Source organism: Miniopterus natalensis, chromosome 16 (genome assembly GCF_054644295.1).
Source record: "Miniopterus natalensis isolate mMinNat1 chromosome 16, mMinNat1.hap1, whole genome shotgun sequence".
NCBI classification, from domain to species: domain Eukaryota; kingdom Metazoa; phylum Chordata; class Mammalia; order Chiroptera; family Miniopteridae; genus Miniopterus; species Miniopterus natalensis.
This window is the reverse complement of record NC_142096.1, coordinates 18406308-18433518: the sequence shown is the minus strand read 5'-3', so window position 1 is coordinate 18433518 and position 27211 is coordinate 18406308. Positions and strand designations below refer to the sequence as shown.

The 27211-nt window shown below is 41.5% G+C and overlaps 1 protein-coding gene across 1 annotated transcript in view; it reads right to left on the bottom strand.

Annotated features, from left to right (window-relative positions):
- LYN (LYN proto-oncogene, Src family tyrosine kinase) overlaps positions 1–27211 on the bottom strand; it is a 90897-nt gene that overhangs the window by 23345 nt on the left and 40341 nt on the right. Inside the window, exons 2-9 of the mRNA XM_087825384.1 lie at positions 19332–19468; positions 15873–15918; positions 14946–15051; positions 13434–13532; positions 13212–13315; positions 12290–12439; positions 11118–11270; positions 698–880 (exon numbers count right to left, since the gene is read on the bottom strand). Coding sequence (XP_087681510.1) covers positions 698–880; positions 11118–11270; positions 12290–12439; positions 13212–13315; positions 13434–13532; positions 14946–15051; positions 15873–15918; positions 19332–19463 — 973 coding nt within the window. The 5' untranslated portion in view covers positions 19464–19468. The remainder of the gene's footprint in view (positions 1–697; positions 881–11117; positions 11271–12289; positions 12440–13211; positions 13316–13433; positions 13533–14945; positions 15052–15872; positions 15919–19331; positions 19469–27211) is intronic.

The following is a 27211-nucleotide window of genomic DNA, read 5'->3' as shown; positions in this document are numbered from 1 at the left end:
CAATCTCAACAAGTTTTAAAATGTTCACATTTTAAAGTGACACCCTGAACACTTAGATAATGCTGCAGAGGAAAACAAACTATTTTTAGGATTTTGAGAACTCATATTTTAAAATATAAGAATAAAGTACTCCTATTTAAAATATATCTTTATTTATCTGATAAATATTTATTAAGGGCCTAGTAGGTATTGGGTACTCTTCTCAAGGCTAATATAAGTATGGAGATGAATGTAGGGAAAACAGGAAGACTACATATTAATTTTATAACAGATTATTTGTGAGGGTGTGGTTTATGAAAATGCTTTGTTTTCCCGTATTTTCTGATTTTTCATTGGTGAAGTTGGTGACCATGCTGTTTTACAATTAAAATTATTTGAGTATTCTAAGAACATTTAGACATTTTACTTTTTTTTTTAATCCTCACTAGCGGATATTTTTTTACATTGTTTTTCAGAGAGAGTGGGGGAGAGAGAGAAACACCGATGTGAGAGAGACATCAACTGGTTGCCTCTTGCACGCACCCCAACCAGGGCCGGGGACAAGCCTGCAGCCGAGGGACGTGCCCTTGGCCAGAATCGAACCTGGGACCCTTCAGTCCACGGGTCAACACTCTAATCACTGAGCCAAACCAGCCAGGGCTAGCCATTTTACTTTCTGAGGTTCAGTCCTTATTAGCCGGGCTTCGGGGCGCCTCACCCTTGGCCATGTACTCCGTGATGATGTAGATGGGCTCCTCCTTGGTGACCACGGCGTAGAGCCTCACCAGCTTGTCGTGCTGAAGGGTCTTCATGAGGTTTGCTTCTTCCAGGAACGCTTGCACAGACATCGTGCCTGGCTTCAGGGTCTTCACGGCCACTTTGGTACTGTTGTGATAGTAACCTAGGAAGGAAGAAGGGAGGGCATGCTTTATCAAACTGGAAGTCCAAAGCCTTAGTGCAGAATTAGAAGGAAATTTAGTTCTAGAGAGAAAAAACTGACATAAAACTCTATATAGGGTTAACATTAGGGGAGGTTGAGTGAAGGGCACATGGGAATTAATCTGTGCCATCTTTACAAAATTATCTAAAATTATTCCACAATCAAAAGGTTTTTATAAAGCAATAGTTTTGTAAAAAACCCTCTATATTACTCCATCATGGGGACTAAGATTTTCCTCTAATTAATAAAACGTTCTTTATACAAGATTTTAAAAAAATACACACCAAAGCTCTATGCTTTTATATACACCCACACGCACATACAGACAAAGGTCTAGAAGAAAATACAGCAAAATACACCAAATGCTGGCTATCTCCAATGGTGCAATTATGGGTGATTTTAATTTTGTTCACCCCACCATTAGCTATTTAAGAAATATTCTATGGTAAATATGCCTTATTTTTGTAATCAGAAAACAAGCTTTGCACTTAAAAAATTACTTATATACACTAACTTTAGAGTACAATATACTAGAGTCAAATAAGCTTTTTCCATAGCTTTCAAAGAGAACTGGACTTGTGTGACTCTCCATGGGCTGAATGTCTGGGAACCCCTGACCGCCACACCCTCCGCCACCCAGGAGATGTAGGCCCTTCAGTGAAGAAACCTGTCTGGCTTGGCTAACCTCAGCATTCCCCACACTTTCTTGACCACAGAACACTTGTTCATGTACCTGTCACACCCCATGGAACACACTTTAGGAAATACTGGCTCCTTAATCTAGTTCCCCCAAGCCATCATTTTTCTGGGACCTGCTTCAATTATGTGCTTAATTCTGAGCATGACTTTCCTTCCTCTAGGAAAGCCTTTTCTCAGTGGTTTGTAAAAGCACAAATACAAATAATCATGTTCTCCTTTCCTTTCTTCTGTTTCCGTATTTTTCTTGGAAGTGCCAATAAAAAAAGTAAGGAGGGAGTGGCAGCTGGCTGGTTTCCATCAGGAATCTCCCTGTAGGTTACCTCTACCTGGTGTGTTAGTTTTAGAGACCCTACCCTAAGAAAAATACACTCTAAGAGATGGTGAAGTGTAGTGTCTAGTCCCCTTTTTGAGGTCATGTAATTGTCTGTATATGTATAGCAAAGAGAGATGAGCGGGATCACACTCAGTGAAACAGCAGCAATGATGACCTCTGGGGTGGTCAAATATGGAGTAACTTTTACCTTCCTTTGTGTTTTTCTGTTTTGATTAAATGTGTGAATGAATATAGTAGTTTCCCCTTATCTATGGTTTGCTTTCCACAGTTTCAGTTACCCACAGTCAACCAAGGTCCAAAAACATTAAGTGGAAAATTCCAGAAATAAACAATTCATAACTCTTAAATCATGCGCTGTTCTAGTAGCCTGATGAAATCTCGCACTGTCCCCAGCAGTCTCCTCCAAGGTGAGCCATCCCCTTGTTCAGTGTATCCACACTGTAGATGCTTCCCGCCCATTAGTCACTTAGGAGCCTCTTAGTTATCAGATGGACTGTGTTCAAGTCGCTTTTACTTTACTTAGCAATGGCGCCAAAGCACAAGAGGAGTTAATGCTAGCCATTTGGATATGACAAAGAAAGGCAGTAAAGTGCTTCCTTTACATGAAAAAGTGTGTATGTATAGGAAAAAACACAGCTATACATAGGGTTTGGTACTATTTGAAGTTTCAGGTATCCACTGAGGGTCTTAGAACGTATCCCCTGTGGATAAGGGGGGGACTACCATATGTGTCTTTTTCTTTTCACCAAATGGAATTACTTTAAAAAAAATTATGTTTCTGTTTCCACATCTTCAAATGGGCAAGAGAAAGTTTTACTTTATGGTTGTCAACCCTAATTAATAATTTTTCTTCTGGTCCTTACCACTGATTTCTCTGTTAAAACTTTTCCTTTTATATTCCACTTTGACTTATACTTAGTAGTAGCTTGTAATGCCCTACAGAAAAATGAAGAATGCAGTATATAAAATAAAATGTTAGAACATACAGATAAGGCTGTAATAGAAAGCTGACCAAATGCTGTCATTTTCAAAAGCCATAACCTACACAAAATAATGGAATCATGAAAATATAAATTGATTTTCCAATTGTAAGAAGCTAGGAAAATTCCTTGGGAAGTAGAATGGCAAAACTGAGACAAATAGCTGAACAAACTGGCCTAGCAATTTACAGCCAGATATAGAAGGTTACCCCCCTACAGATAATATCTAGGCCTCAGTTGTATTTCAGCTCCAGGTCCAGAAAAGCAGCAAAACCAGGTGGGTTAACCACCTGAACATGTCTCCAAGGCCCCCTTTTCTGTGACTTCTCAGTGAGCCAAACAGCCCTATCTAGGCTCATTTCTTTTCTATAACATTTTTAGAGAACCAAAGCAGCTCCACCTAGGCCCTCTCCTGTTGCTTTGTCTATCCAAAGCCGTTCCTTGTTCCACTGTCCCCGGCTTTAATAAACATACTCTCAAAATCACCTAGACTTGCGTTGTGAAATCTTTCCTGCATGAAGTCAGGGACCCACACACTACTGGCCAGCCAGAGGCAGACCCATTCCATGCTGGTCTCCTTTCCAGTGACAATATGACTTTTCCTAGGGCTCTTAAGAGCAAATTTGAAGTAAATCTCACCAATTTACTGATCTTCTACCAATCTTCTTTGAAGAAGATTCCACCAGTTTACCAAGATTCCACCAATCTTCTTTGAAGAAGATTCTATCATAAATTTGTTTAAAAGTTTATAAATAAGTCCTATTTATTACATGAATATACCTGTGGCAAAGCATAGCAAGAAAATACACTCTTGTTGATAGATGTAACTGACAAAGGACTAGTGTCCAGAATATATAAAGAATTCCTACAAGTCAGAAAGAAAAATGGAAAAATCAGCAAAGGCTTGGATGACCATTTCAAAAAGAAAAAGTCCAAATGACTAATAAACACATGAAAGGAATTTGATCTTATTAGTAATCACAGAAATGCAAATAGAGCCACAGAGAGAAACCACCACCCAGTTGGAGAAAAATTCTGGTGAGTACATATCTTTTGGTAGGGAAACCGGGGCAGCTCCCCTAGGCCCTTTTCTGTACTCTTTTTGAGCATCACTGAAATTCAGTTGTAAAACTTCTTCTCTTAACAACATCCCCAAGGGACCCATGAAGAGTGTTGATAGAGCAGCCCCCTTTTAAGTGCAATTATCTTGAGCAAACCCAGCTCCCCACTCCACCCCCTCCAGCCACACAGGGCAGTGCTGACCAGGGCCTCTTATACTTTGCTGGTGAAAGTCTAAACTGGGACAAGTGCTTGGGAAACAAAGTTGGGAGTATTTAATAGACTTAAAGAGTCAGACTCCTATGATCCAGCAAATCCACTCCTGGTCACCCTAGAAAAACTCATGTACCCATGCAGCACACAAAAACATTCACAGCAGCATTGTTCATAGTAGCCAAACCTGAGAACAACTCTGCTCCATCAATAAATAGTGAGATAAATGGATAAACGGCTGTACATCTTGAATATAAATTCAACACAATCCTCCACAGTAATGAGGATGAATGTACTGTGGCTACACCCCAAAACTTGAATGAATCTCCTAAGCAGACTGTTCAATAAAAGAGGCAAGACACAATAAAAGAGTACATTTGGTATTATTCACTTAGATATATAAAGTTCAGAACCAGGGCAAACTAAACTCTATTGTTTGGGGATGCATAGCCCTACATACAAAAGTAGCCAGAGCTATAGAGAAAAGCCAGGACATTATCACAAAGGTCAGGAGAGTAGCTGCCTCTGGGGCACAGGAGTGTTGTGGCTGGAAAGGGAAAAGGGAGGACCTCTAGGTGCTGGCAAGTTTCCACTTGTGATCTCAGTGGTCACCACACAGGCTTTCATTTTGTAATTATTTGTGATACTGAATATCTGTTCTGTATGCACTTTTCTGTCTGCTCGTTATATTCCACAGCAATAAAAGTGAAAGAAACAAAATTATTTCCCTTTGGTCAACATAAAAGCAATGGAACTCAATGGAGACTTTTACATAACATAAAATTATGGGTAAAGAAGAAAAGAAATGCTTCCCAAGGGTAAGGGGGGAAGTTATCAGGAAATACTGCAGCTGCTAAAGATATTTTAAATGCTGATAAGGAGTCTGACATGAAGAGTGAATAAAAGAGCTGTATCCAACAGCCCTGGGACGGCAGCGCTTCCACTTAATGTTATGTTAGAGCTGTGACATTTAAACAGTAGGGCAGGTTTTCATCTTGATTTTTACTCAGCACTAAGTGTCAAACTGTACTTTACTAAGATATTCCCCAGTAGTGTGCAGGTTCAATTCACCTAGTCATGGGGACTTGGGTTGACATTACAGATGAAAAATGATTTTAAAAAGTCTTGAAGGCAGTACAGATTTTCTTGTGAAGTGCCACCAGGCCACCGTTAAAGTGCACTGGGGTGACAACCTGAGAAAGCCCACATTATGCGAGCGTGACCAGGGTGCTGTTTAGAAAAAAAGAGGCATGCAGTTGATTTTGGAAGTTATCTGGTGATTAATTTCAATGCAGTTGGCTCAAATGAAAATGTGTCAAGTAAAATTCAATTCAAAACAAGTTTGCTTTCTTCCAAAGTCTTCTCATAGAACAACTGGTAACAGGAAACATCACCCTTAGCTTCACTGATCAGTCAGTTCCCTCAGAATCCAACAATCTATGGAGGAAACATCACCAGGCCAGATGTCAAGAAGATCATACCAACAAGAGGAAACAGCTTGAGGGAGAAACTCCTCCTTCTATGCCCAACCCCTCCAGCTTCACCCCCCCACCCCCCACCCCCCAAAACAGATCACTTCCTAGTATTTGTTCACTGTATTTCAGTCCAAAAATATGCAGGCCATAAAATGTGACTGGTGGTTTATGAACCATTTGTCATGCTTCACAAAAGTATCAGCTATTTGGTTAATGGTGATATAAAGTTTAATCTGTTCTTTTTCTGTCATTGAGAAAAACTAGCCTGCTATCCCTTGAGACACACCAAGTAGATTCTGGCAGCTCTAAATTGCAGACCTTGCTATTATACCAGCCCTTGGACAGAAAGAGACTCCCAAACACGCATGGAGAGGGGCCATCCTTTAGCCTCTGATTCATAGCAGAGTATCACCAATCGCCATTCTTTTGGTTTTATTCCAAGTATTTCTTGTTAAATGCATCCAGCATAGTGATGTTCTTTCAATAGCTAAGGAGGAGATCCCTGATAACAGCCAAATTCACATAAGATATCCAAGTAAGATCCCAGATCAAAATTGTCTATTTTCTCCTTTTGTCTTCTTCCTCCCTTCCTTTTCCTCTCTTCTTTCCCCTCCCTCTCTCCTTCCCTCCCTTCTTTCTTTCCTTTCTTTAATACAATATTAGAAAGAGAAAAGCATAATTAAAAAGCAAACAACTATCAATGCCAATATCCTGGCAATGATATTGTACTATAGTTTTGTAAGATGTTACTACTGGGAGAAGCTGAGTAAAGATTACATGGGATCTCTTTGTATTATTTCTTTTACATATAATACCTTTTTTGAAATACAATTCATATACCATATCATTTACCCATTTAAAGTATATAATTCATTGGTTTTGTATATTCAGAATTGTGGAACCAACACCACAATCATTAGAAAATTTTCATCACCCCCAAAAGAAACCTGTACCCATTAACAGTCACTCCCCCATCCTTCCACCCCCCTACCTGAGGCAACCACTCATCTACCTGGTTTCTTAGATTTGCCTATCCCGGACATTTCATATAAATGAAATAATAAAATATGTAGTCCTTTGTGCCTGGCTTCTTTCATTTAACATAGTGTTTTCAGGGTTCATCCATTCTGTAGCATGTGTCAGTATTTTATTTCTCTTTATTGCTAAATAATATTCCATCGTATGGCTATACCACATTTTGTTTATCAGTGCATCACCTGATGGACATTTGTGTTATTTACACCCTTCAGCTATTATTGAATCATGCTACTATGGACATTTGTGTAAACATGTTTGTGTGGACACATGTTTTTATTTCTTTATTTCTTACAACTGCAAATGAATCTATAATTATCTCAAAATAAAAAGCTTGATTTAAAAACCTGAGAAACAACTTGTGTCAAGTGGGAAAATCCTGGGTAATTTCTTTCCTCTATTTCATAGTCTTTGCTCTCATGTCACCACACTTTCTATATAATAAAATTAAATATGTAACAGCAAGGGTTCTTTGAATGCTGTTGATGGAACTAGGTGCTTTCCTGAATCTCCTCATTCAATCCTTACACCATTCCTACACACTAGGTTCTTTTATAACCCGTCTCAGATGAGCCTCTGCTGCTCATCTAGAGGACTATCATCTCTTCCTGAAATGATAACTCTGAGACCAGCAATTCTTATCTCTTATCTTTTGGGTGCAAAGAGCATGCAGTTCAATGCCCATATCATGGCTTCACAGCTGAACACGAGCAGGCTGGAACAAAGCTCCAAGCCATCACTCCACATGCAAGGCTGCTGTTGGAGAGCAGGAGAGTACACTCTGGTTAAGCTCCCTCTACTTTTCCCTTCATGACAGATAATGCAATTCCTTTGCCGACAACTATCCATGGGAAGGTCTAACTGGATTATTTATAGTTTGAATTCATAATTAAAATTGGAGAAAATCCATTGAAATGTAGCTTCCAAAGGCTATAGTCAAACACGGTAAGATGAAAATAATAAAAGTAGAGTGCAGAGAGCCAGACTCTACAGGAAACCCTGCAGCTACATACCCTCATTTTCCCGTTCAACAACTGATGACTGTTGTTTGCCCGTTTTACCCATGAGGAAACTGAAGCTGAGGGTCAAATCAACTTGCAGACAGCTTAGCAAGCAAGTGGTCCAGCTCTCTGGGATGCCGGAGCAGCGAGCTGGCTCCTTCACTGCCTTGAATGACTTTGGGCAAGTTGCTTCTCTGGTTCTCAGTGTCTTCATTTGTTGAATAACAATAACAATTCTTATCTTACAGTGTAACTGTGATGAGTGTATGAGATAATCGATGAAAATGTCCCTAGAAATGAACCTGTGGACATCTTATAGCAGGGACACTGTTTTTTCTCCCCCCACACCTTGTCATGTCCTCCCCACTCAAAGCCGTGGGACACTCAGATGGACTCAGAGACCTAGAGGACAGTTAAATGTAATCGTGAGCAAGTATTCCCCTGCCAATAAAGAGATAAGGCTGGAAAGGGGCGGCCAGGAAGAGAAGGCAGAGTCCCTCCCTGGTTACCAAAGGGAGCCAATGGGGTTGGAGGAGACACGGCCTGGGGAGTGTGGCAGGGGGGCAGGGACAAGGCCAGCTTTTTAGAGAAGTCATGGCTTCTGAGAGGAAAGAGATTAAAATGAGCAGATAATGCTGAAACCATTTGGGGGAAGTTCTTATGGAGCACAGCATAGATTATTAATTAATTACAAAAGGGAACCTAAAAGTAACATTTACAGTGGAGAAATCTGGTGGACTTCCTTCAAATTAAAAAGAAATCAGCAATAATGGAACCATCTAACATTCTGCGCTTCCTGCCGGATGCACCGAGGACACAGCATCACTTGTCCTATTCTAGCACAAAGGCATAACCTGAGCCAAGTTACAGGAAACATCAGAAAAATCCAAATGAAGGACATTCCACAAAACAAGTGACCCATGTTCGTGTTCTACAAAATGTCAGTGTCATAAAATATGAAGATGGGCTAAGGGACTGAGTGTTCCAGATTGAAGGAGACTAACGACATGTCAACTAAATGCAGATACCTGATCTTAGCTCCAAGAACGTTACTGGAACAATTAGGGAAATTCGATGTAGGCTCTGTATTAGATAATAGAATGCATCAATGTTAAATTTCTTGAATGTGATCCCTGTATTGTGTAAGATAATGGCCCTGCTCTTGGGAGACACATGCTTAAGAATTTAGGAGAGAAGCGTCAGTACCTCTGCAACGTACTCTCAAGTGATTCAACAACAAAATATGTATGTGTATAAGTGTGTATATGTATAAAAAGATAAAGCAAATATATCAAACTATTAACCGGTGAATGTAGGTGAAGGGTATACAATGTTATACTATTCCTGTCCTCATGTTATGGATTTGAAAAGGATATATTAAGAAATACAAATACCTAAGGAAAAAGATAAGGCAGCATTTTTTTAAAATGAGCAGATAACAGCTTGATGGTTCCTCAAAAAGGTAAATGTAAAATTACCATATGACCCAACAATTTCACTCCTTAAAAAATGTATATATCCAAGAGAAATGAGAATATTTGTCTGCACAATAATTCATACATGCATGTTCATAGCAGCATTCTTCATAATAGCCAAAAGGTGGAAACAACCCAAATGTGCATCAACAGATAAACAGATATACTGTGGTATATCCATACAATGGAATATTATTCAGCCTTAAATCAGAATGAAACCCTGAGACGTAGTACAACATGGATGAAATCTGAAGACATAATACTAAGTGAAAAAAGCCAGTCACCAAAGCGTAAATACTACAGGATTCTACTTATATGAGGTACCTGGAATAGTCAAATTCATAGAGACAGAGAGTAAAATGGTGGTGGCCAGGGGCTGCGGGGAGCAGGGGGTGGGGAATGACCGCTTGATGGATACAGTATTTGTCTCGGGGTGCTGAAAACATTTTGGAACTGGATCGAGGTGGTGGTTGCACAACAGTGTGAATGTAGGAAATGTCACTGACTTGTTCAGTGTAAAATGATTGATTTTATGTTACATGATTTTTACCTCAATGAAAAAGTAGAGCAAGTTTCCCTTGCACACTTGGACGTGGAGGACTGGTGGCAGCTGGAAGGTCACTCAGCTTAGATCGTAGTGCAAAAAAGTGTGTGAGGGGGGGTCAACAGCAAACATAAAACCTGCTGTCCCTCCACTCCCCCCCAAAGAATAGAAGAGACAGAGAAAGGAGGGGGAAAATATTAACACTTAAGCAACAGAGCGTGAATGAGAAGAGACCACACCTAGAGTGAGCACTCTGGCCCACGAGTCTGCTGACTGGAAAGGAAATAGTATCTGATACGCACCGCCCAGTGGTTCTGAAACAGGCCAACCAAAGGAATGTGAGGTGCGTGATTCTAATTTACCTGAATTCTGCATATATGCTCACAAACACAATGCAGTAAGAATTAATTATATGCTAGGTCAGTATCTGCCATTTAAAAGAACCCCAACTAAAAGCGTCAACAGGAGAAAGTGGGCAAAGCTCGGATCCCACGGGCCAAGATTTTAGGGGAAAACCTTTGCCTCGTAGATGGAGAAGTGAAATGCCCACGTGGCTGCAGCAGGCTGGACATGCCCGGTTTCTGCTCATCAGGGGTTGGACAGTTTTCAAAGCTGCCCACTCCTCTTTAGAAATCATGTTTGCTTTCACACACACAAAGCTGGGACAGAAAGAGTGATGGCGTAAGACGTGCATGACCTAACATGTCATTCTTTCCAGCAGTAACTGCATCTTCAACTGGAACCATGAAGAAAACATGACGCTTTAAAAAAGGGGAGTGCAGCACAAGAGGGTGTTCTTATCACAAAAGGAACTCACATTCACTATCAAAACTTCAGAGAAGACAAGATGGGCAAAGGAATCCCCTGGAAAAAGCCACTGCTGTGATTTTGCCAGCCGAGGAGAGCTGTCCTTAACCGAAAGGAATGATTCAGTGATGATGGCACTTTGAGCATCTTTAGAAACTTTCTTGGTGAGAAACTGCAATAAATGTGAGGCTTCCTTGGGCCCACTAGCAAGGATGGTCCTAAACCAAGTGTACCTTCCCCTGAGAGAGAAGCCAACGTGCTGCAGTTAAATGTGTGTGTGTCCAGCCTCTGGTGATGAACCACGAAAGAGCAGACAGAACAATCAGGATAAATACCCACTGCCCTGTTCCTTACAAACATTCATTCTGAAAGAATTATCAAGTCACAAGGAAGAGCGAGAGTCTAATCAAATAATTTTGCAAGCCAGTTCTTGGTGCCAGGTGGAGAGAGAAAAACAAGAACTGATGCTGCTGACATAGTTTAGTGTCTGAGAAGAATGACAGAAATTGGCTCGAGCCCTTATTTCTCCTGTCGTCACCTCCAGGGTGATCTCTGGCTCCAGAACCAAACACTCACCCATCCAAACTTCCCCGAACTGCCCAGCACCGAGCTTCTTCACCAACTTGATGGACTCCCGCGGGATCTCCCAGGCATCTTTATCCCATGGCTTTTGTGGTTTGGGACTAATACAAGCCTTCTCCAATCTTCTGCACAAGCCATCTGACTGCTCTAATTTATAAGAGAAAAAATATGTTAAAAAACAATTACATTTTGTATTTTACCAGTATCTATGGGGAAGTTTCGACTATTAGTCTTATTTCCAACTTGCCATAAAATGCTTACAGGGTATCATTTTTACAATTGTGACTTTTGAAATTCTTAAATAAAAGATAATTTAAAACATACTTGATTTTACTCATTACTACTGTTAATCTATTAAAACAATAAAAACATAACAAATAGATAAACAAAGGCTGATAGACTGTCACAATTAATTAAATGTAATTAAAATTGCTGAACTCATGTAAGATCTTCATGGCAAAAGGGCAGGGACTTGGTCCTGTCACCAGGGGACCCCCAACCCCAGGACAGGGCCAGAGAACAGCAAGCACTCAGCACACATGCCAGACGAATAAGTGAGTGGGATAACAGAGGGAAGGAGGGTTCCACAGAATCTGCGGCACCATGCTCTCTCCATCTTTTGGGACCTAAGCAAACTTATAATGTGTGTTCCCCTTGAGCAGGTTGTAGAAATAAGCAGTAACAACAGTTCCCACTACAACTGACTTCAATCACATAGGGAATGAACCTAAAGGCTGGTCATGGGTTCAGCTTAACAGGGATGGAGGTGGCACTGGTGACAGAGGACAATTGACTTGCCATTACTGTGATTTCTGTCTTCTTTTACCAAGAGTATGTGTTACTTTTACACACACATTACTCTTCCAGACAATGATGTGTTGTAAAAATGTACACTATGTGACAAAAGTATTCATTTTCTTTTCGTAATTCTGAGATATCAATTCTCGAACATCAGGGATTAGGTGGGAAGGACTAACATAATTACTCCCAAGGCTCAAATATGACTTTGAATGTATATTTCTTTATACATGAATTTAGAACATGATCCTTTAATTTTATCCAAAAGAAATGTAATGCATAAAAATTATAATATAAAACAGTGTTTGACACCATATATTTACCATGATAAACATATTTGTCTTGCCCAACCTCCAGCTTTTACTTACTTTGGTAATGCTTAATCATGTCACTGATACAAGGAAAAGTGATTCTTGGAGAGATGTAATAACCCCCATTGTCCAGACTTCTAATTTTGTAGTGCTTAATGACATCACCGTGCACAGGGTCATAATCTCTGACAGACAGAGAGTAGCTTCCTGAGAGGGAAAAAGTAGAAGTAAAGATTATACCTGTTTTATAAATGAGACCTGCATTATACAATACTGTAGCACCCATTTTGCCATAAAATAGGCAAAATATAAATTAAGTATGCATAGTACACAATTTGAAAAGTCCTATAAAAGGTCTACTTGAGCCCTGGCTCAATTGGTTGGGCATTGTTCAGTGCACCGAAAGGTTGCAGGTGCAATTCCTGGTCAGGGCAAATGCCCCAGGTTGCTGGGTAGAACCCCTGGAGGGGGGTGCAGGAGGCAGCTGATCAATGCTTCGATCTCATGTGGATGTTTCTCTCTCTCTCTCCCTCTCTCGTCCTCTCTCTCTAAAAATCAATAATAATACATAGATCTTTATATTAGACAGTGATCCCTAACAAACATTCAGAATGAATGTAGACCCCATTTTTTAAAAAAAGTCTACTTAATAAATAAAGCTAGGATTTTGTTTGCTCTGAAGTTTACCGACATACCATTTTCCTTCTTCATGATGACTTTTTAAATTATTTTGCTGACTAGAAAAGTTATTTTTATTTCCCTTCTCTTAAAATGTCAAGATTTACTCTAAATAATAATGTAAGAGATTCAACAAACATAAAGGATGGTGAGAAATGGCCATAATTATGCCTGTTTTGTATGTTACTTTTAGTAGCAAAACAAATAATTTGATTTTATGTTTTCATAGTATATTCTAGAATAGTTTCTAAGAATGAGTTCCGAAATGGTGTTTTATAAGAAGCCTTATGCCACTTCTTACCCTTTAATGTTTCACTTTCTCTGATGAGAAAAGCCCCAGGGCTGTTCCCTGGCGCCAGAAGCTGCCTTTCTGCATCTTTCCTGGTTATATCCTTGAAAAACCACCTGAGAAGACATTGTGACAGTTCAGTGTTATGCTCTGGGGAAGTGAAAAGATAAAGAATGAAAAAGAAATCCAATGCAGCAAACAAAACCATCAAGGATGGCAACATGCAGGACTCACTCTTCTGTTTCCATGGTGTTGACTTTGGCTACGTAGTTGCTGGGGATGAAGCCTTCTCTCTTTGTTGAAAGGGATTTAGCTTTCCACCACTCCCCATGCCTGGAATAGAAAAGTGTGTCCAATTACTCAAGAACTGCAACAGCAACTGTCTCAAGGTGTCTTGGGGTTCAGGGAGGGTGGGGAAGATTCCTGGAACCTCAGAATCCAGTGGGAAAATTCACTCTTCTTGCTGAAATAAAAATATGTTTAGAGACTGAAGCAAAGGAAAACAGCTTCATGACTGAAGTGTGGGCCACTGTGCTCAGTGCTGCACAAACAAGAGTTGGGGAAAATGGTTCCCATCCTGAAGAAGCAAAATGTTTGTAATTTCCCAAAGGATATCCAAGAAATGCTTTAGGTTCCTTATAGGAATGGAAGTTGAGGAGATAATGAACCATAGTTCCTATGATATAGACTCCTTTGTCCAAACATTTGGTTTCTACAGATAGATGCCATAGAAAAAAGAAATAGAAAACCACCTTTCTCTTGCCCTCAGCATGGAGCTGGGGAGGAAGGTGGAGCAGTGAAAGAGGGAGAAATGGATGGGTCCCTATGAGCCTCACTTATGCTGCCCTTCAAATTCCCACACGGAGATGGATGCTCGTTGGCAAGACATGGAGGACTACGACGGACACTAATCTATACGCCTACACTCTATCTATCCCTATGAGCACACACGTAATCCTCACATCAACCCGCAACAGAGGCACTGTCGGTCCCATTTTATAAAGGAAGAAACTGAGGTAGAGTTGAAGTAACTTGTAGAGATCACACAGCAGTAAATGACAGGGCCAGGATTAGGCCCAAGTTCATGCTCAGCCAGTAAGCGAGAATAGCTCTCAACCACTTACCACCTTATAGTTAATAAAGGGTCTCCCTCCTCTAACCCTGGTTGGCAGGCCAGGGCGACGATGTACGCACATTAGAAGGAAAAGCAAGCTGGGATTGAGATACTTGGAGTTCCTTATTCTCAGTACTGTTCTGAACCCCTGTGGTCTGAGTAGGGTCACAGGTCTGTGAGTCAGCATGGATGGGGTCAAGCAAATGATGATGTCACTTGTCTTCACAGAAGTGCCACTTGCTTTAGCACAGTGCCCTTACAAATGGAATCACGGTGGACCCATAAACTCAGTCTGAATTTGAGTAACTAAATAAAAATGGCATTATAATAACATACACATCCCACACACACCCAAACTTCTTAAGATGGCAGAGATGGGTAAGAAAGAAACCAGTGTCTGTCTTCAAAGGGAAACCTCTGGCGAGTGCTCACAGGCAAACTTAAGAGGACAATTCCTTTGGCTCCACTCCTTCCATTCCCAGCCCTACCACAGCAAGGAGGCTGGGAGGCCTCAGGCCCAGAGAGGGGGTCTGGCTCTTGCTGTGCTACTGGAAGCAAAACGAGGGTCCAGTGTGTAGGACACAGTAGCCAGGGTACAGGAGCAACAGGTGCAGTGTGCTGAGTATACTTACTCCTCCAAGACTTTCATCTTCTCTCCTTTCCTGAAAGACAAGTCGTCCGGGTGGATGCCATCATAAGGGTACAAAGCTACCACAATATCTCCTTGCTCTTCTGGATCTAAAAAGAAAACACAAATGAAGACCTTTAAAAATCCAACAACAGAAGACATTTCAACAAATCCTTGTCAGGCACAAAGGATGACAGGATGTGCTGATGAGAGGGGAGCTGGGATGGGGCGTGTGTTTCCTCCCTAGTGGGGCTCAGGGCCTACACGGTCTACAGTAAATAGCATGCTTTACGTGCTGCATGCAATGTCCGTTATCTCAAATCATACAGACCTACATCTACAATTCACGCCAACTCTGTATTTAAGAAATGATACACCCATGTTCATAGCAGCATTATTCATAATAGCTAAAAGGAGGAAACAATCAAATGTCCAGTGACAGATGAATGGATAAACAAAATGTGATCTATACAACAGCATATTATTCAGTTTTATAAAAGGAAGGAAATCCTGTCACCAGCCACAACATGACGGAACCTTGAGGACATTGTGCTAAGTGAAACAAGCCAGACACAAAAGGACAAATACTCTATGATTCCAACTGTATGAGATTCCTAGGGCATCAAACTCATAGAGACAGAAGGTAGGATGGTGGATGCCAGGGGCTGGGAGGAAGAGGGATGGAGTTTGTATTTAATGGGTTTCAGTTTGGGAAGATGAAAAAGCTCTGGAGATGCATGGTGGTGATGGTTGCACAGCAATGTGAATGTATTTAATGCCACTGTCTTATACACTTAAAAGTTGTTAAAATGGTAAATTTTACATTATGTGTATTTTTCCAGAATAAAAAAAATAACACCCAGGAAAAATGACTTCAAAGAGTCTCTAACAGTTAACAAAAGAAACCATCAATGTTGCTATGAAAACATACCTTTAGTTTGAAACCTCTGTCCTGGTAAAAGCTGAGATTCTGGAACCTAGGAGAGAATATTGGTCAGAAAAGAATTTTTATGTTTAGCTTTTCTTATTCACATTCATGTTGTATCATGTATTGTTTTTCTAACAGTAGCAAATGAGGTTTAGATTTGCTAATGTATTAAGCCGGAAAGAAGAGGTGTACAGAGAAAAAATTCTGCCCAGTTCTGTCCTGCTCTATACAGCTCTTCTTTCTAAAAGCAGTCGTTTGCCTGTGGTGGCAGGAAATGAGCAGGGCTCTGGGCAGAGGCTACTAGATGCTTACCCAATCATCCTTCTCGCTGTTATTTGGTAACAGAACCCTAATATTATTTGGGAGGCAATTTGCCCAGCTAAATGACTATGCTTCCAAATTCTCTAGCACTCTGTGCAGATGGAGGAGGCAGTGTATCTGTAAACAGAATGGTTATGTGGGCCTTTGGGGCCTGGTCCCCTTTAGCCTTGCCCTCTGGGTGAAGGCTGGAGTCTCAGCAGCCAGGGACACCAAGCACCAGGGGCAGCAGGGCAAAGACAGAAGTGGCCTGGAGTCCTGGGGACCTAGTGGAATAGCCATCCAAGCCCAGAACTACTGATCTCCATGTTTCCCAGACTTATATTTAAAAACTGCAGCGAGGGCTCTGCTACGAGCTGCTGAGAACAAGCCCTGATCAGCCCTGATTTTCTATGGCTGACCCTGATTCCATCATAGGGGCAGATGGCATCTCCCGTTATTTTAGTTGGAGATGAACTATCAGGAAGAGGGCAGTGGCACAAAAGGCCACTTCAATTACCTTCTAAATCAAATCCTTTTTCTCTCAGTGACCGCGAGGAGGATGTTTAAGACCTCTTAGGCCCTTTTAAGGAAGGTACTGTCAGAGAACTGCACCCACAAATCATGTAACTTTTCTCTTTGATTAGAGTGATTTAATGAAATGGGATCAAAACAGTTTGTACTAAAATTTAAATTTCTGACGAAAGTTAGCCCATAAAATCTGGGCTATGGTGGTGGGGGCATTAGTATATTTTCTGGCATCAGAAAATCATGGGTCCATGAAGTTTTATACTGATTTTTTAATCATTTAAATTTGCGTAATTAGGATGTATGATCAGTTTTAATGACTTAGAGGAAATAATTAGAAGATGAGAGATTAATTAAATGATTTTGAAAGCAGCAAGCTGATTTTCAAATATCAAAGTGTCCTTAATTTGCAAATGTTTTAATACACATTTTATAAGGCCAAAATACATAATTTTCTAATACCAGAAAAATATAGTAATTCCCACAAAAAGCCCCACCCCCACTCTCACCAACACATACATGCAACTCATCTACTACCCTCATTTTCTTTAAACTGTCTTTTCCTTAGAGTCCCTCTGTAATCAATCCTGGGCGTGCATTCTGGGCGCATCTGCCAGAGCTGAGAGTTATCTGTGGCCATGGAGTCAGGCCAAACTAACCAGCTCAGGAAACAGGGCATCTGTGACCACAGAAGGCACAAACTAAAATACGGGAATTGAAAGATATCAAACTTGTTTACTACTACTGCTTTCTAACTTAAGTTTTCACCTCCTTTACTTTTAAGAAGGTGAAAAATGGTGTGTAAGTCTGTACTAGTTTCCTTTGCTTTTCTGAATAAAAAAATAAATTTGTTTACCATTAAAGAAAAAACAAACAAAAACAGACACTTGGGTTTTAAAGCGTGTAAAATCTGATACGTGTGATACCAGAAAAAGCTGGATCCTTTTTATGAGATCTTTGAAGCTTATAATAAAAATACTATTTGTGACTTCAGTTCCTTATATCATTTTATTTTCTACTAATCATATTTATATAATATATAGTTCTACATCTATACTTATTAATGCAGTGTTTTTAAATACAGGGGTGGGCAAAAGTAGGTTTATAGTTGTTCTTATGGACAAATATATAATACAAGAATAAATAATAATATAAGAGTAAACTGTGTTTTGTGTACTCACAACTGTAAACCTACCTGTAGGACATACGTATTTATAACCAAATCATTAAAGCTGTTAATAATCTTATACATTTTGGGTTTCTACATAAAATTACAATGTTAATATATCTATCCAGAAATATCATGTACAATATATTCACTCTTCATCTCACTTCTTTTTAAGAAGGTCAATAATGACATCAATTTCAACAATGACGTGTGACTTTGACATATGTCATACTTGTAGGATAATGGCGAACTGTGGGGTAGAGGGCTGGCTGAAGGTCTTGGTAACAACTATATACTTCTGGAATGACAAGGCATCTAAAAACATGTCACACTAGAGAAACTATAAAAACACTTAATAAAGGCATTTGGGTTAACCTGGAATAAGCTGCTTCCAGATTAAATGCCAAGGAAGTCCATAAAAACCAGGCTATGACATATGTTATACATATGTTATGTGTATCTTCATACATAAAGGGAGAGAATCGCCCTGGCCAGGTGGCTCAGCTGGTTGGAGCATAGCCGCCTACACCAAAAGGTTGTGGGTTCGATCCCTGGTCAGGGCATGCATGGGAGGCAACCAATGGATGTTTCTCTCTCACACTGATGTTTCTCTCTCTCTCTAAAAATTAATAAAAATATATCCTTGGGTGAGGATATTCGTCCAAAGTTAGTGGGCAGAATTAGCTGTGATTTTTAAAAAATTTTTTAATTATAGTAAGCCATAACAACTTCAGTATCTGTACTATTATCAATTGATTGAAGGATGACAATGGGATAAAGGACATATTAGCACCAATTTTAGTTTCTGACTTGAATGCAGCATTTCCTTCTGCTTCCAGACCATTGCACTAATCTCACTGCCTGTTCTAAGTCACACAAGCTCAGACAGACATGAATGTCTTTATATATAAAAAGTGGGTATTCACACCAGTGATATGAAAGATGATTTTCTCTACACATAAGGTGATCAAAGGCCACTTTATTGTACAATAAGTGACCTGCTTTTCTCTCAAATGTTTACAGGCTCTTTAAAAGTTTCAGTTACAAAACTGTATTTTGAACAATAAAAAAAATAGTAGATGTTTCATTTAGTAATAATAACTGTGCTAAAAACAGTGTTTCACAGCTGTATTGTGTAAATCTTCACAGGTATGTGCAGAAACTTCACTACAGTTTCAACCATTAAGCCGAATTGATACATAGGAAATACACTCTTCCACACAGTCTTTGCTTCGACCATGTAGCAATGTATTGAATTCATGTTAGTCAGAGACTGATTCATGCATTAACTCTCCGAAATGTATTCCAATAAATCTATGAAAATACACAGGTGAAAAAAAAAAAAAAGAATTAAGGCCCAAGTTACTGACGTGTATTTTTGCATGCACATGTTACAGATCTGGTGTTTAAGTTACGCAGCCATGCTTTGGTCCTGCTGTGGGAATTCTCTCCTGAGACTATCTACTTACTGGCCTTTGCTGTTTATTGGACGTTGGATCTCTCACATAAATAGTTCGGTCAGTATTACGTACTGGTTGCGTCTTCAAATCTATTCCATCGTCATTCAGATTGTCTTTCCTTTTTGATTTTATACATCCCATATTTCCTGTTGGAATATAAAAGCAATGACACTGTTTTACCATTCTAGAACTGGCTTAAGCCATTGATAAATAAAAGCAATGCACTTCTATTCTTTATCATAGAGAGTTTAACACACTCCAATGTGGATATTGTTCACAAACCTGTTTGCTTTTGAATGCATTCGTTCATTTGTTCAACATCTATTTATTGTGCATCAGTTTTATGTCAGCAAGACACAGTTCCTGCTCTAAAGAAGCTCACACTCTGTGGCAAACATGTGTGAGTTAAATTTACAGTACAGTGGTGAGTCAGTGACAGAGGAAGCACCAGACCTAGGAAAGGACATCTAACTCATGCAAGAGGAAAGGCTGTGGCCAGGGGAAGCATCCTGAAAGAAATGCTCTGTAAGTCAAAATGGAAGTGATGTCAGCCAGGTAGCAAAGTCAGCAAAGGGATTCCAGGAAGAAGGAACTTTACATGCAAAGTACTGACCCAGAGATAACATGGCCCCTTCACAGGGACCTAGTTCTATAATGTCAATCCCTTTGCCAAGGGGCAGGTAGGGAAAGCCAGGAGTCGGGCTGGAGAGGAGAGGGAGGCACACCTTAGGTGCCATGCTGAGGAATCTGTTTATTTGCCTCCACACACCCCTAGATGAATGACACAATATGCAAGGTGAGTAAGGGAGCTTGAGGCTTCAAAGGGAAGCATGATTAGTAACCAGAATGAATAGAACCTGGCCCCAACTGAACGTGGCCTGGAAAAATAGTGGGGGCCTTCGCCAAGACTGGAAATAATAGAGGAGTCACAGGTATGGGAGAAAAGATGCTTTGTAGGAACATCCAAATGATCAAATCCAGTAGACTTCTCAGTAAGACCTGTGAGTGTGGAAGCCCGAAGAGATGGCAGAGCTCCAGGCACAAACAATGGTATCAGCAAGCCACAGTCGTGAGTAAGACTTCGGAGAAAGACCAGTTGTCAGAGGGCGCTTGTGCTTGGCCAGTGCAGAGTGACATGGCCATGCTTCTAAATGCTTAAGTCTTTTATTTGTTTACCCAATTGCTACTAAGATATGTAAAGCCCCACACAAAGTACTCTGGGGACTAAAAACATGATTTTGAAAGTTGAAATCAGATGTGAATCTTGCCTTACAGTACAGTGTCATGGTCAAGCCTGTTTTGAACTTCAATTGAACATCCCAAAGGGCAGTGGTTTCCAAGCCTGAAGGAACACCAGAATCACCTAGACCCAACAGAGCAGGTTCCCTGAACACTTCCCAGGAAACATTCTGGGGCCCAGCAGGGGCAGGGGTCCCCCGATGTGACCTGTGTAATTCCAAAGCATGGCCATTTGGGGACCACTGCCAAGAACTTCAGGGGAGGAGAGATGATTTAGAGTTTGGGGAAGACGGAGTGATACGAATTGGGGAATGCCTCCTGGGGCAGGAACTGTTTTAAGAAATCTCAAGAGCACCTCTGCAAACTGTCACCCACTTGCGTTGTGGCTACAGCTCATCAGTGCATTTTGTTCTCGAGGCTTCCAGATGGACCTTCGTCCTGTTTATCTATCATTTATTTCATTAGCTGAGGTGGAAGCCTCTAAAGAACAGCCACTCCTCTTTCTGAAACTAGTGAGCTGTAGTTCCCCAAATAAAGGGGAAGCAAGTACTTCTTTGACTCAAAACAGCACATATTTTTCATATGCTAAAATTTCTGAAATGAAGATGGGTTTTAAAGTTGGTTTGGAAATAAGCGAGATGGGTTTTAGAGTTGATGGGTAAATAAACGGGAGAGTTCTTTTTTTCATCAGTCTTCACACCCCTAACCTCCAAAACGCAGTGTTTAAGTGCTCAGCTATTACAACGGTGCTGTTTAAATGAGGGAATACGGTACACGAGGGAAGAGGCCTCCTGGCGCAGACCCCTAGGCGCACAGCGAGCTCAGGGGGAGGAGTCCTGGCCCACAGGCTGGGCCAAGGGACACGGGGACAGCACCAGCGGGGGCTGCCCCACTGTTCCCCCAGGCGCCTCACCTCCCTCACCCTCTCCCTCTCTAGTTCTCTCCTTTATCCAGATCTCTACAGAAATGTTACCTCCCACCCCCAGGCGGATCTTCACTTACACCTGATGGAAAATATCAGCCCTCTGCCCACGTCTCATGATTTACACTTTTATTCTTCCTATTATGACCTACATCCCATTACATAGTGGTTTATTCCTGGTCAGCCCCCACAAAAGAATGGAAGCTGATGGGGCAGGTCCCAGCACCTAGAACGGGGCCTGCTCAGAGGAGGTGCTCTGAGTCTCGACTGAAGGAATGAATGGAGCAGCCCTGGGTGCACTCGGGGCTTCCTACATGCCCGGCTGGACCAGTCTTGCTAAAGGTGGGTGAGGGAAAGGAAGGGAGGCGGACTCCACACACAGTTATTGTTTTCAAAGACAGACTTCTAGAACTAGCTTCTAGTTTACAGGAAATACAGAGGTTAGAGGAACAAAATGAAAAATCCTTAATGTGTGGTAAAGGCTAGTGGCCTGGATACTTCAGAACATACAGGGGGAGGGATGGGGCAGAACTACTCCATATTAAGAGAGACTAAAGAGACACAATGTGTGAACCTTGAATGACTCTGGGATGGGGAGGCCGGAGGGGATGACACATGCTGGGATAATTGCGGAAATCTGAAATCGTTTGAACATGGTATTAGGGAACTGTGTCTTTTATAGGTGTGATAATGGCATTGTGGTTATGCTGAGAGTGTCCATCATTCAGGAAGGGCATCCAGGTGTGTGGGCCTGAAGGCTCAGGGTCTGCAACTTCAGTCAAAATGAAAAAAGGCGGGGGGTGGGAGAGGGGGCAAATGTGGGAAAATAATAAAGAATTGGTGAATTTGAGTGAGGATATTCTTTCATGTTTTCCCCTGTAGATTTGAAAATTTCCAAATAAAAAGTTGGAAGGAGTGGACTATGGGGATATTATAAACAACTCTGTGCAGAAAACTGTTTCAAAATGTTAGACACCCCTGTAGTGTGGGTGCATGTGTGCTTGTGTGTGTGTGTGTGTGTGTGTGTGTGTGTGTGTGTGTGTGTGTGTGTGTGTGAAGGTAGGCGATGAGATCAGAAAAGTACTTTGTGGGGTGTTATTTATATGTCATATCAAGTAGTGTGGACTTTATTTATGGCTGAGGAAAGGTTTTTAACCGGGAAAAGAACAAGAGGAGATCTCTACTTCAGTGAGAGGCCTCTGTGGGAAGGAGGAGGTGAAGAGCTGGAGTGGGCAACTCCACGACAACGGCTCTGAGGGGCCCCAGACAAAATGAAAATGAAAAGCAGAGGATGGGAGAGGGGGTGGCGATAGTCCACGGACTATCATTTACTTATCTTTAGTTCATGTTTCCCCTCCCTCACCACCATGGACACCTGAGAACCAATGTATGCTTGGTAGATAAACAACTAAATACTACTCCCTGGGAGTGTTGCTGCTGAGGGGCCTCTGCTGACCGCCCCGCAGGTCTCGCAATTCCTAATGCTGTGGGGAAGGTACTAGAAAAGTACAGAACACAATGTAGCCCCAACAGAAACTGAGAAAGCGGTTACAAGTTTGTAAATGATATGAGTTACGCTTTACAATGATTCACACCTTAGTGTTTTTTAAGTAAACATTTATAATTTTCCAAGTATCTTTTAATCCTCAAAGGAACCGTAGGAGTCAGGTATTATTAACCCCCCTTTACAGAGGAGTAAACTGAGGTATAAAGGGATGGAAAGACTGGCCCAAAGTCACAGTGCTAGTGAAGGGTGGCGTCGGGGACTCACACACAGCTGTCGCCAAAAGCAGAAGCCTAACATTGTTCTCTCTCTTTTTTTTTCTTATATGGTGGCTCTTTTGAAACTGGTGTTTTATCCACTTATTAATGATGTTAAATGAAGAGATTATATTTATAGCTTGTTTCTTTCCTAAAAGGATTTGAAATACCTTTGCAAAAAAGACAATGATAAATTTAATAAAATGAAAACAGAAAACCCAAGCCAAGGGACAGAGGACAGTGCAGGTGTGGTAGCAAGCTGGGTACTAGATGGGCTGTGGCAAGCGTCCTAGCAGGAAGGCCAGAGGGCAGCGAGTCACAGCCCTTGAGGGGTGGTGGGAAGAGGAAGCAGGTGGGAAAGGGAGGCACCGCAGAGGAATTCCAAGGCTTCTTATGATGGACTGCACATAAATGCTGTGGATGATGCCATTGGCATGGCCTTCATTTTTTTTTAACAGTAAATAAAGGCACATTTTATATGTGAAAACTTCGGGTTAATAATGATAATAATAACTGAAGGTTTAACATGCAAATATGACTCTGAGATGTTTATCCCACAAGTGTAACTGGACATTCTGAAGAGACCCAAACAGCTGGACAACCCTTGGCTCACAAAGGTACATCCACAAACACATCCAGAAAGTGGGAGGTGGGTGACTTTTTCCAAAAATGTCTTTCACTGGAACAAATATCTAGTAGGGGTGGCTCATCCTCATTTAAGGGCCTTAGACTATGAAAATCTTTTTTTAAAAAACAACAACCCCCAAACAGACTCTGGGGTAAGAGGCAAATTATGACTCCTTGTCTAGCATCCTACTGTCTCTGGTAAGACCTGACACTGCCTCACCCACCTCCTCAACAAAGAAACCCTGTCTACCTGGAATTTCACTTCCAGGATTGTTTTTTTCTCCAGCTTTCTGGGATATAACTAACATAACAATGTGTAAGCTTAAGGCCTACAAGGCGATGATTTGATATCATATATATATTGTGAACTGCAGGGGTTCAGAATGAGTCACCCCAAGATGTTCCTCTGTGGTCTGTGTTTGAACTAAAGCCAACTGAGACACCGTGGGCTCAAGAAAAACTTCTTTCTTAATTTTTTTAAGAACAAATGTGCATTTCATTTATTCCACAACAGGCTATAAAAGTGTCGGGCATCAAGGATTGAGGTCCCCCACATTTATTTACCCAAAGATGGTTGGCCAACCTGGGCACACACAGTTACTCAGGCCCGTGTCTTAATGCCACATGGCTCAGGGCAAGCCTTGCTGGGCAGAAGTGGACTTCAAAGCAGACTAGGGGGAGCTGCTGTTATGTAAAGGTTTTAAAATTACTAATATTTCATATCAGAGCTTACAAAAATAAAAAATAGGAACTTGGATGTCACTTCCTTCTCTGAAATCTGAACCCATTTTTTTTAAACAACTATGTCACACAATCCTAATCTTAAAACTGAAGAACAAAGTTACTAGAATAATACTCCTTGGAACCTAAATTTCTTGCCTTTACAAAGTGCTACAAAAGAAATTGTATGTACCATGTTGTGTTTTGTTTTGTATTTTCAATCCTCACCTGAGGATATTCTTACTGACTTTTTAGAGAAAGAAGAAGGGAGAGAGGTAGAGAGAGAGAGAAACATCGATGTGAGAGGGAAACAGATCTGTTGCTTCCTTTATGAGCCCTGACTGGAGACTGAACCTGGTCAGAATCTAGGTATGTATCCTGACTGGTAATCGAACCCATAACCTTTTGGTGTATAGGACAATGCTCCAACCAACTGAGCCACTGAGCCAGGGCCATGTTTTATTTTCATTATGACATTGGCATTTTCTGCCTTTATTCCAGCAGCTATCAAAAACAAACTAAAAACTTTTTTTTTTACTTCACCACAACTTCCCAAACCGAATAATTTCCATTGAGTTTTCCCAGCAACGAGTGAATTTTTCATCCAAAGGCAATTCACTGGGGGGTTCTGAAGTCTTCCTCCTGTTCCTGGCCTTCTCTTGCCTGATCTTGCAATACTAGTGGTCACTCGGGAGTAACCAAAAAAGTCTATGGGAGTAGAAGACAAAGGGAGTGAGGGGGGAAAAGGGAGGAGTATATAATTCCCTACTTCAGGCCTGGCACAGATGAAGAAAGTGAAGGCCAGAGATAAATGTGTGCCAGGTCATCAAACTTGGTCCATCAGCTTCAAAGCTGCCCAAGACCTTGCAGCCTCTCTGTGGAGTGAGCTTCATCACCAAAAGAGTTTTTAAAATTAGGAAACTTAGAAAGACAAGAGAAAGAGTAAGGGAGCCCCAAGGACAGGCATATGGGTTGTAATGATCCCAAAGTGATCTGAGCTTCCGAAGTAGACGGAGTTTGGTTCAAGGGTCTTTCCTAGGAATTCATGCCTAAAAGAATGTCTTCCAGTTCTCATACTTGCATTCCAGGACCAGCGGTTAGCTCAAGAGATTTACTTTGCCCACCCAAGCAGAAACCCCCTGGTTGTGTCCCTTCTTAGGAAAGAAACCCGAAAGACGTTTTTAGAGAAACAAAGTCTATGGGAGAGTTGCAAGGTTTTCTCCAAACTTCCTATCACAAAAAAGGGGGTCAGGAAAGCCTCACTGGTATCCTTAGGAGGGCAGGAGAGAAAGGAGTGCCCAAACTCAACTCCACAAATTACCCCTTCAATTCCGAGCTTAAGTTGTTGTATTTTCTTTTGTCAATTTTCCTAAATTCCTTTGGAAAAGATAGAATTGAAAAGGGTGTATAGCCAGACTCTCTTTATTTAGGCAACTATGATTTTTCTCCTTACCTACCATGGTAATCATTTTCAAACATTCTAGATATTTTTCCTCTATAAAGCGCCCAGAGAGCCACTGCTGATACAGTTGGTAAGCTGGTAACCCAGGCCTGTCTGGCTCCAGACCCTGGCTTTCTTATTTGACCAGTCTCTTACGTAAAGCCCTTCCTTAAGGTTGAAATTCTATACGTAACAGGAACGGTGTCTTGGGGTAATTTAATCAATGCTACTTTGGTATTTGGTAATCCTTAGCTCCCAGTATTCCTCTGGGTTCCACATCAAGAGTTAGTCCTCAAAGGCTTGGCTCACACAGCTGTTCCTAGGACAGGACATCTCCAGGCTGTGACTAAGGTTGAGCCCTCAGGCTCCGCCCTAGAAGAAAGGGGGATGTGACTTACAAGAAGTGGGAAAGGAGCCTGGAGGAGTACAGGAAAGAGTAGGACCTGGTCCCAGAAACCAGCCATCCCCCATCCACTTTTTCTATTAAGGGCCAACTGGGAAAGGGGGCTGGGGTGGGAAGCGGCTTTAAGAAAATCGAGAGAGTTACGGGTCCACATCCCCGGACCCAGGCTGGAGGAGGCACGAGGTCTGAAAAATGAGCTGCTTCCCTCTCTGCTTCTTGTCCCACACATGGGGGACCACCAAGGAAAAGAGGGTGTCGAGACAAAACAGCCAGAGTTCTGTGGTGAGGCTCCCTTCGCTCAGCCTGTTGGTGGTTTTAAGGGGAGCCAGGGTGTCCTGAGGGGGTCCACTCGCCCTTGGGGTGGGTGTCAGTATGACATTCCCACCAACAGCAGCGCCCACTTGTATCTCAGCAGGCACCCCAAGCACATGCAGGGAATCTGTGCCTTCCTCCAGGAGCACGACAGGAACCCGAACCGACCTGGGTACCACCTTGGGAAGGGGCAGGAGAAGGAACGTGAAGGACTCAGCTCTTATCATAAAGAGCTGGAGCTCTTTCAACTGGAAAATTTCCGAACCCTACTGGCAAACGGAAGGTTGATTTCCCACCTATGCTCTATGCTATTCAGAGAGCTGAGAGGACGGGAAACTTTTCTCTCTTTCTCTTTCTCTCTTTCTGTCTTTCTTTCACAGCCGAATTCTGCAAGCCTGCTACACAAAGATGCAGTGGGTTCTGGAATCAGGCCGTGGTGATGGTTTTCTAGCCATGTGAATATA